We start from the raw sequence: 11,345 nt of genomic DNA, 5'->3' as shown, positions 1-11,345 counted from the left end.
TGGTCAGCTGCTCTTCATAGCTAGATCCCACCATTGGAGATGTGACCCGGTTTATCCTACACATATGACAAACGAAAACTTCAATTATACTCGATGAATAACATTAAAACTATACACATATTGAGAAAAACCTCATTAAAACTATACACATTCGCCTAATATTTCAGGGCAACTATAGAACTTCCTGCCAAACGTCTCTGGAGCTGTAGACTCTTCCAATCTACATCGAAGGCCGCAATAGCATCGTTCAGGTATCCCAAAGTCTCCATCAGCTTTGGCACACCCGCTGTCATAACTTGCTTTGGAAGATGAGTTGTTGGTGTAGCTTATCGGCATTACTATGTAGAGATCAAGCAAACAAACTTGGAAGTTAACAAACAAAAAAGTAAAACAGATACGACCACATAATAACTTTGCAGCTAAAAACAAAACAACAAAAACAAGCTTTCCAAACAAATATTTCTTACTCGCTAAACAACAAAATAACAAAAAAGGTAAATCTTGAAATAAAGAAAAAATCGAAATATTTTTACTTACTTGCTCACGGAATCTGTGAAAAAAGTATTTTTACTTAGATCTGTTAAAAAAACAGTAAAGCAAAAGGACAAAAAAAACAAAAGAACAATTTTAAAGGACAAACCAGTAAACAATAAGATACGGACTAAACAGAGAATGTAATGGCGAATAACTCACAGATCTGGAGAGATAACTAAGAACGATGAAGACGCCGGCTGAGATCTGCAGCAACAACATATGTAGTGATATATATGAAACAACATATGCATCAGAAACAGAAAAGAAGAGATGGGGAGCGCCGGGAAAGGCTTACTGCGAGAGAGAGTCGCGGCGAGAGAGACCAGAGTGCAGCGCCGTTTTACAGTGATTTAGGTTTTTTTATTTATGGTAACGACTGGTAAGTTTCTTTATATATATGTTAAAAATTCCGGTTAGGTTAATTATTCTGGTTTGACTAGACTTCGATCCGTAGTCTGCTGAGCAGACTGATAAAGAAGTCTGCAGCCATAGTTTAAAACTTTCCACTTTTTATGTTTATCCTAGATGGTTAAAAATGATTCATATTTATTAAATTATAATTTTTATAGATCATACTTGTTGACATTTGATTTATAGAAACAAACTTCAGTTTACATTATTTTTATATAATTTTCAAATTTAAAAATAAGATTTAATAATATAGCAGACTTCTTTATCAGTCTGCTCAGCAGACTGATAAAGAAGTCTGCAGTCCTAGTTTAAAACTTTTCACTTTTTATGTTTAACTTAGATGGTTAAAAATGATTCATATTTATTAAATTATAATTTTTATAGATCATACTAGTTGACATTTGATTTATGGAAACAAACTTCAGTTTATATTATTTTTATATAATTTTTAAATTTAAAAATAATATTTAATATTATAGTAGACTTCTTTCTCAGTCTGCTGAGCAGACTTCATTAGTATTTGCAGACTTCGAAGGGTTATAACCGTAATTGAGACATCCGTTTTATTGTTTACTCATATAGGAGATAATGATAATTTCTCTACCCCTCTGACCTATTTTTGCAATAGGTTGAATTTGGGGTATACTTTTGCATTTGGAATCAAATTGTGGCCTATTTTTAGCAATTCCCCCCAAAGAAAATGAACATTTTTTTCATTAACTGATTGATATTAATTGATATTTATTGTAGTTTTTATATAATTCTCATTTTGTATGATATTGTATTTTAAATAAATTTCTAAGATTTTTTGATAAAATTTCTAAAATGTTTATAATAACATACTAACACATATGACAAATAATAATTATATTTGCTTTTATATTTATGATATTACATTTAAAATTAATTTTAAAGATTAATTTTTAATATATAAAATTTTTAAAATTGTTTATAATAACATACTAACATACATAACAAACACATAGCAAATAATGATATTTGTTTTTATATAAAATTTAAAATAGTTTTAAAAAACCTGTACGTTACGTGCGGGCATTCACCTAGTATAAAATAAAACAACGTGACCCCAAAAAAAAATCATACCATTACTAAAAGAAAAGTCGGAACAATTGGCTGGGCGCCCTAAATGTTCAATGTTGAGTGTTAGGCCTGAGAATTTTAACCTAACCGAACAAACCAAATCAGCCCTAAACCAAAATTTTGGTTTTTAGTTTTCGCTCGGTTTGGAGGTCCGAGCCAATCTGAAGCTTTCAAAAGTAGGATCGATTATCAGTTCAGTTCGGTTCAGTCCGGTTCTTTGTTTTTAATTTTTTTAAAACTATAAAAACAAGGCTCTGATTGATAACCTGCGGAATTGCGGAATTGCGTTTAAACACAATTCCGCAGGTTTTTTGCCAATCAACAAAAATTCGTGGAATGAAAAAAAAACTCACAAAAATGCTTAATGAAAATACAAAGAAAAAATCATTTCGCAGAAAAACGACTTATAAATAGTTTAATCTATTCCGCAAGATTTTTTCCGCTATTCCGCAAGATTTTTTTCGCTATTCCGCCATTCCGCAAGTTTACCGATCAAAGCCTAAATTTGCAAACCGAATGTAACCTAAAATTACCTGATTTTAATCGAATGGCAACACAAAAACTAAAACAATTGGTTAGTTTCAGTAAAACTTAAAATACCTGAACTAACCGATACCCAAACCTAACTAACCAAAATATCAAAAAGTCAAACCGGTTTGATTGGGTTAATCGAATTCCGGGGCCTAGTCTAGTTGAGTGAGCAAGGGTTAATAATTTGTCTTTGATATTGAACAAAATCCAATTAACTCAAAGTTTCAAACTCCTGTTTTTGTCTATAATCTTTTGGGAGAAAATGAACACAGATGGATCTTCTTTTGGTTCAAAATAATTGGAGATGGCTACTTTTTGGATCACATGTTTAAAAACCAAAATTTAGAATTTTAAATATTAAGAATCGAACGGGGGTAAAATTATGAACTTTAAAACTCTGCTAAAGTCATTGTACCTAAAAATAAAATAAAACGCATGAATCATTTCGAAATTTTGAACTTGATAACAACGACTTTAGAATATTACCAAAACAATATTCTAAAGCGGTCAAATGATGATTCAAGAAGTAACAACACAACAGTTTTACAAATCCAACAAGAGAGTATGATTTTATGAACATAAAACATCAAAAGTTTATTCAGCCAAAACATTATTCAACATCTGATTTCAACAGACAAGGCTAACACAGTAGACAGAAGAGTACTTACTTAGCCCAGACTTAGAGCGGCGTCAAACCAACCACACCTGCGTTAGAACCAACTTAACTCATGAGGATACCGAAACAAAAGAGTCCAAAACTGCGTTTAAATGTTAAAAATTTGTGCTTTCTTCATTTTTCAGATGAAACCACAATTGTTTAGTATTATCGAACAAAATTCTTTGTTTATTGTAAACGCAAACTGAAAAAACTGAAAATGTTTTTTGTTTTGAAAATGTGAACTATGTTCTGAAAGTTTCTTGCACACAAAAAACGCTTGAAGCTGCGTTCTTGCAAATGCAAAGCGCTAGAAACAATCGCAGCCTAAAGTCATAAGGACCGGAAGTTTAAACCATACCGCAAGCCAATCTCCCGCCTGCGTTTCCTGTGGTCAGACTAAGCTCATGCCCACCTACATTTGTCAAAGCAACCAGATCACAACTTGGCTTAAGCTTTGGAAAGAGCCATCCTTTTTCACATAGAAGTCAATGAAATTATGAATACAAAATCCAAAGAGCAGGGAAAACTCAACAGGCTACAAGAAGTGTGCAACCAATGACAATAGGTGTATCGAGAATCGGAAGTAAAGTATAATAGTTTACCCTTTCCGAGGTCATCCTTAAGCTCGTGAACCACAAAGGCTCTTCCAACAACAGAGTTAGGACCAGTCAGAGGAATCTGCACAGTTTGATCTCACAGTAAACAAAAGCAAAAGCTTCTTATAAGAGAGCATATGATAAACAAAATACTTAAAAAACTGCAAACCTGATTGTCCACAATTGTTGTTTCTGCCACGCCTGTTGTTACAATAAAAAACAGTACTTAGTTCAAACAGTTTTTGAGTATCGAAGATGGATTGGGAAAACTTGAGTGGTGGATGTAATGTAATACCATCAGCGTTGGCAATTATGTTTCCCAGGTCACCCGCATGACGGATCTCGTCTTCAGGAGCTCCGTGTGTCATGTTGTTAGGGTTGAAATGTGGTCCTATAAGACAAGATCTCGTTTTAGAGAATCATCAACATACAAAAGTCACAGTATCAGTATATGAAACGAATCGCCATTGTTGTATCAGTAAGTAAGAACCTGTTGAGATGCAACCATTTGTTGTATCACCAAACTCATGCTGCAAAAAAAGCAAACAGAAGACAGAAGATTACAGCAACTATAGCTCAAATGAATCCAACCATATAAGAAGAAGAAGAAGACATGATTCAAAGTTTCTTACGAGGTGAAATCCATGAGGCCCTGGAGCTAGCCCGGTGATACGAACATTCACAGTTGTAGGACCTGCTTGCCATTAACAATACCATTCAATTCAGCTTCAAAGAAACCAAAATTGATTCAAAGGTATACACAAATAGATTCAAAGCATTAGGTTTCTACAACCATTCTAAAGCCAATCATTATTAAATATGTGCAATCATCAAAACTGATTCAAGGATATAGACAAAGAGAACAATCCTCTTACAGCTATTTAGCTTAGTCACAGTGGTATCCCTCAAGAAATGTTCAAATCTAATCACACAAGCATTTCAAAGGATTATGTTTTTATAAACATTCTAAAGCCAATCACTGATTGTATATACAATCTCAAACGAAACTGCAAAACCTTTTGGTGAGATTGTGAATCGCATACTAACAGTGACCTAATTACGGAAACGAATTCTGAAAAATGCGAATCAAAATCAAACAAAATAGGAATCAATACGAGCTTAATTGAGAGTAACCGATAAGGAATCAGAATATGCGGGAGGAGAGGGAATAAGAAGGGACCTGTGTCTTCGTCTTGTGTCAAAGTAACAACTCCTTCGACATCGGAGGTTCCTTTGAGCACCGCAACAGCTTTCTTCGCGGCGGAAACAACCGTCAACGCTTTCTTCGACGGAGCTCTGGCGGATAAGGAAACAACGGATTGGGGACGGTGGAGGTTGAGAGAGACTCCGCGGAAAGAGGAACGGAGAGTGGAGGAAGAAGAAGAAGAAGAGAGGAGTGGGGAAGTTGGATTGGATGAAGGAGAAATGAGGAGGCGAGAAGTCGATGAGAAGGAGAGGATGGTGTGAGCAGCCATTGCTGCTTTTGTGTAATTTGCTTTTTGACGTTTGGAGGAAGCTAATGGGCAAACGAACGATGCTGATGATGATGAGGTTTTATTATTTGTGTGCCTTATTATTTTTATTTTCTCATTACGGCCCACACAAAATTGTTTTTTAGTGCATCTTATTATTTTTTTGATTTTCTCATTACGGCCCACACCAAATTGTTTTTGTGTGTATTTTTACCGTTTTTCTAGCGGTGAGAAACAATGATAAACGATTGACACAAACTGTTTATGTTGATGGTTGGACTTGGAACGGTGATGCAGATAAAAAAATTCAGATCAAGATCAAATGCAAATCATACATATTATGTAGAACAAATACAAATCATATAAATTTAATAATTTAGAATATTTAATTGAATAATATAAAAGTAAAAAAAACGCACAAATAAAAAAATACAAAATACATTATCAAACAAAAAAATTAAAACAAAACTAATATGAAGTATTTTGATATTTCCATAGCAAATTTGCAATATTTTTTCTGATGTATGACATAATATTCTCTTCTTTTGCAGCTTCCATATCATTTTCTTCAGTTTTAATGTTGTTAATCCGTCTACGTCTCATTATTTTGGCAAAATCTTCATTCGAAACGTTTGAGATTCTAGTAAAATTATGTAATCCTATTGTAGTCACTAGGTTTCGAGCCCCCGCAAAATTGCAGGGGAAATAAGGTATATTAAACTCTTAATTAATATTTATAAGTAAACTTACATAAAACAAAAGATGATGATACTTAGATGTAAATATCCAATTATTTAGAAAAATAACTACTATTGTAAAAAATAAATAGATATAACTTTCTACAATATAAAAAAACAAAGACGAACGAAACCGTACAAAGTAATTAACACACATTTCTATTTGATTTCATAGTTTTAACCGAACCGTACAAAGTAATTAACACACATTACTAACTACATCTGTTTTAGTACTTTTAACCAAACCCAAGCATTACAATTGGGACATTGCATGTTATTTGGTTTCTTTTTTCGTGTCTTCATCATTTTCCTTTAAATTTTTAACATTATTAGTTCTGGTATATTAAAAAAACAGTTATGATATTATGACTAGCAATAGAAATACTCACTATTCCAAATTTTTTGGGATAATACTATTATTTGATATTGGTTGAAAATCACCATCTATTCAAAATTGAATTTTTAGTTAATATATTTAAATTAACATTCCAAAATATATATATAATTGAAGTGACATATTGTTAATCGAATATTGGTATTGGGAAAAAATTTATAATTCTATTGAATATCCAGTATTCATTATTTTTTATACTTTCCTGTAAGCAAAATATTCTTAAAAATATATTATATCAATTTCATATTAAACTTGTATATCTTAAAATGGAGGATAACACAATAACAATTTAAACATTATCAGCCAAGTTTTAAAAACATCTTACATGAGTAAATTTTAAAAAATGAAAAAACCAATACATAATTACTAAATTTGATCATATTATTGAATAAATAATACTTACTTTTTTAACAATAGTGAACTCGTAGATCTTATACCAATAGTATTAGAAAAACTTGTAATTGTAACAGATACTTTAACTTTATGGCATTTAACATGTGATTCGTATGCTTGATAAATAGAATGTTTACTATCTCTAAATAAAAATAAAAACAAAGTGTCTTATTGTTATATATATATATATTATATATATATATAATTTGGTAGAAAGTTGTATCTTTTTAATGAAAAAGTTGTGTTTCTTCAATAAGTAATTGTGTTTTTATTTTGAAAAGATGCAATGCTTCAATATTGAAAAATAATTTGTTTAAATTTTGAACAGTTGCAATGGTTTAATAACCATTAACTTAAGAAGTGCAATGGTTGGTTAATTAACCCTAAATTCAATAGTTGCAGTAGTTGATAAAATGACTATAATCTTTAGAATTGCAATGTTTAGTAAAATAACGATAAACTCAATAGTTGCAATGGTTCACCAAAATAACTATAACACTTAAATCTCCAATATTCATTTCCTATTAAAATGTAATCATAGATTCACTAAATAAACAACACATATACAAATAAAAAACCAAAAGACATAATCATCCAATAGCTAGCAGAGTAGCAGTTATATACAAAAAATATAATTAAAAATATATTTAATGGAAAACACAATGATTCATTCGTAGTTTTTCACAGAAATGTATAATTTATCGAAAAACATAAATTTATAATAATAATAACCTTTCATATTAATAACTGTTATACACAAAAGGGTACAATTCATTTAAAATAATAATAATAAAAACAAAGATAAAATGGTTCATTCATAGTTTTTCATATCGTTATTTTTGTCATAGATTTAGGTTTTTTTGGTTCTTCCTAGCATTTTCTTTTGTCTTGAAACTTATTTGAGATTTTTCGTTTTCTTATTTTTAAAACTATAATCTTCATCACTTTCACATAAATTGGCTTCTTATTTTTTTTCTTTTTTCACTTTACATCCAAATCTATTAGTTGTATTATCTACTTTAGAAAGTGCATTTTTAATCTCCATTATAGTTTGGTATATCATGTATCCTATGTCAAATAAATTATATAACTATTATAGTATAACCAAAAATAGTGCTACATGATAAATCAAATTTAAAATTAGATTTTAAAATATAACTTATAAATTCATAGGGAAAAAAATTATGTTACATTCTAAGATTAGTGATAACCTTGCCAAAAGTATTTTATTCCAAAAATATTTTTCCATTTATTCCATTTTTTGAATTTTTTCCAAAAATATTTTTTTGGATATTGAGCGGATGTTAGACCTTCTTATTCAAGTTCTTCTTTATTCATGACTGAATAGAATTAAATAAAAAATAGAACTAAACACTCATAGGAAAAAAAATTATTTTGTCTTTTAAGATTAGTAAGATAATTGCCAAGAGAATTACCATTTTTAGTCCAAATTATTTGGTTTTCGTTCCAAAAAATATTTTCTTGGAGAATGAGCAGGTCTTTCACGCTCTACTTCAAGTTTCTCTTTATTCATGGCTAACCATCTACTTAAAAAAAAATAAAAAAAATCTAACACTATTTTGGTAACAATTGCTTGCAAATGAACAATGTTTTTCTCAAAGAATTCTAAGTTAATTTGAAGATTTTCAACAAAAAATTGATGTGTAAGGTGTTGTTTTTCAAAATTATAGAATATTATTAAAAAAATCAATAAAAGAAATAATAAAAAATGAAACAAAATATATACAATCTTGAAAAGACATAAACATTAAGACAATAAACTTTTGATAATCGGCGTTTATGTCCGAAATGGTATAATTAATAAAATAAAATAAAAAGATACAACTGTAGAATTGTAACCATTGTATAAATTAGCAATTACACACGAAAATATATAATTAATTAAAAAAAAAAAAAAACAGAAATACACAATGTCCACTCAAATTTTTGATTTTATAGAATTCTAAATTGTACAAATGAAAAGTTGCAATAGTTGAGATCTTCAAAACTGAATTTATTTTACTATAAAGAGGGAAGATAAATTCCGAGTTCGCCTTAGGATTTTCTCCCAGGCACATCTCCCGAGATGCCGCCTCTTCTGTTTAGCTTCTTCGATATGGACTCTCGCCTCCAGATCTCCACCGCTCTCTCCGCCGTTCACCTCTGAAGACCTGGGCGTATCCTCCTCCTTCGCTTCCTGATCTCATCGGCGATGCTTTTCTCTTCACCTCCGTGTCCTCCGTTTGCTCCGTCACTCTCTCCGGCGATGATTCACGGCTTGGTTGGTGCTCCTCAACTCTCCCTTTTTGACCGCTTCTCTCCTGCTCGTACCCAGCCTCCGCCGGAACCCTCTCCTCCGACGGATCCTCTGCCTCGATCTCTGGTGTAGATCTCCGTCGTTGTTTGCTCCCACATGCTATCCTCCGCTAGATCTGGACGTTCATTGTCGGCAAGTCTTTGTCTCCTCTCCGCAGCTGGGTTTAGAGATCTAGAAGCTCGCCTCAGTCTGACCTCTGCCATGACGGCATCCTTGAGAGCATTTCACTTTTTTACTAAGGGTTCTATCAACGCTCCTCTCCCAATCCCCCAGGTTTGTCTTTACTCGCTCTCCGTTTCTTCTTCTTTTGAAAGAAATCGGTTTATTGTCGAGGAGATGAATTTGATCTTGTGGAATCCTGGTGTAGTTAGTTATGATCTGATGGCTGTAGTTCCCATCATTCACACATTTGTGGCTTTTACCGGCATCCATGTCGTATTGTTTGTTCGACAGGAAGGTATTCTGTGTAAATCCAAATCATTTCTGTTTGTGGTGTCCATACTTTTTCCTGAATCAATCACAAATGATATATTCCAAATTGAGGATTATATGAGTAAATCCAAGGCGTTATCGCATATGGTGTCTATATCCCAAGTCTTTGAATTCGTCATTTTCCTTTTAGTGGCAGAAGGGATGACAATATGTGAAGATCTTCTTCAAACTATCTCTGAAGTAATAAGGACAATCTCGGTAAAATCCGACTCCTTACATCTGCTCAAGCCATCATCTCAGGCTTTTGTGTTTTCGAGCTTCATGGTATTCTCGAGGATCTCACTCCTCAACAAAAGATTTGACTTCACCTCTATCAAGTTTATTAAAAGTTTATCTAATGTATTCGCTGCTTCCTTCGAGAAAAAACTCTTTGTATGCGGTTCACGCATTTTCAGTTTAATTAATGGAAGTAACTAGTTGCACACACACAAAAAAAAAACCATAAACTCAACAGTTGCAGTGGTTGGTAAAATAACCATAATCTCTAGAATTGCAATGTTTAGAGAAATAAACCATAAACTCAATAGTTGCAATAGTTCACTAAAAAAATGGTAACAGTTAAATCTCCAACATTCATTACCCATTAAAATGTAATCATAGATTTCTTAAATAAACAACACATATACTGATAACAAACGAGAAGACACAACCATACAATAGCAATCGTTTATAAAATAAGCAGTCATACACGAAAAGATACAATTTAAAAAATATTTAATGAAAATACACAATGGATCATTCATAGTTTATCATGGAAAATTATAATCTAAAAAATTTAAACAAAAAAGACACAACCTGATAATAATAAATTTTCTTAAAAATAACTGTTATACATGAAAAGATACGATTAATAAAAAATAATATGAATAGAAAGACACAATGGCTCATTCATAATTTTTTAGATTGTTATTTTCTTCACATATTAAGGTTTTTTTTGTTCTTCTTAGCCTTTTTTGCGAGTTTCATTTTTTTTTAATTTTCAAAACTAAAATCTTCCAAACTTTCACATAAATTGGTTTTTTTTTATCTTCTTTTTCAATTCACATCCAAATCTATTAGTTGTGTTATCTACTTTAGAAAGTGCATATTTAGTCTCCATTATAGTTTGGTATATCATGTTTCTTGTGTCAAATAAATTATAGAATTGTCTCATATTTTCTGGATAATGAGTGGATGGTAGATACTTCAACTCAAGTTTTTCTTTATTTATGGATGAATAATTTTTTTAAAAAAATTTAAAATATAACTAAAAACTCATAAGACAATATATTATTGCCTTTTAAAAAATTAGTGATAGAATTGCCAAGAAAATTACTATTTTTTTTGTTTAGTCCAAATATTTTAGCTTTTGTTCTAAAAATATTTTATTGGAGAATGAGCAGATCTTTCACCTTTTATTTTAAGTTTTTCTTTATTCATGGCTAACCATCTACTAAAAAATCTTTTTTGTAACACCATTTCTATAACAATTACTTGCAAATGAACAATATTTTTACTAAGGAATTTTAAGTTAATTTGAATTTTATCAACAATGAATTGATATATAAGGTGTTTTTTTTAAGTAAGAGAGCAATATAAAAAAAAGTTCAATAAATAAATAATGAAGAATTGAGAAAAATATATACAATTTTGAAAGGACATAAGTATTAACAAAAGCAGTCGTTGATAATCAGCGGTTATGTACGAAACGATACAATTAGTAAAAAAAC

The 11,345-nt window shown here is 31.0% G+C and overlaps 1 protein-coding gene across 1 annotated transcript; it reads right to left on the bottom strand.

Moving 5' to 3' along the window:
- Positions 1 to 3,020: 3,020 nt before the first annotated feature.
- Positions 3,021 to 5,375, bottom strand: LOC18027431 (superoxide dismutase [Cu-Zn], chloroplastic). Its single transcript, XM_024161086.1, has 8 exons — positions 5,012 to 5,375; positions 4,464 to 4,525; positions 4,322 to 4,361; positions 4,127 to 4,222; positions 4,001 to 4,032; positions 3,838 to 3,913; positions 3,594 to 3,647; positions 3,021 to 3,282 (listed from the first exon to the last, which is right to left on the bottom strand). Exons 1-8 carry the CDS (start codon positions 5,304 to 5,306, stop codon positions 3,257 to 3,259), a joined length of 681 nt encoding a protein of 226 aa, XP_024016854.1. The 5' UTR covers positions 5,307 to 5,375; the 3' UTR covers positions 3,021 to 3,256.
- Positions 5,376 to 11,345: the final 5,970 nt, after the last annotated feature.

The sequence above is a fragment of the Eutrema salsugineum genome, unplaced genomic scaffold (assembly GCF_000478725.1).
Source record: "Eutrema salsugineum unplaced genomic scaffold, Eutsalg1_0 scaffold_10, whole genome shotgun sequence".
NCBI lineage: Eukaryota > Viridiplantae > Streptophyta > Magnoliopsida > Brassicales > Brassicaceae > Eutrema > Eutrema salsugineum.
This window is presented reverse-complemented; position numbering and strand designations above follow the sequence as displayed.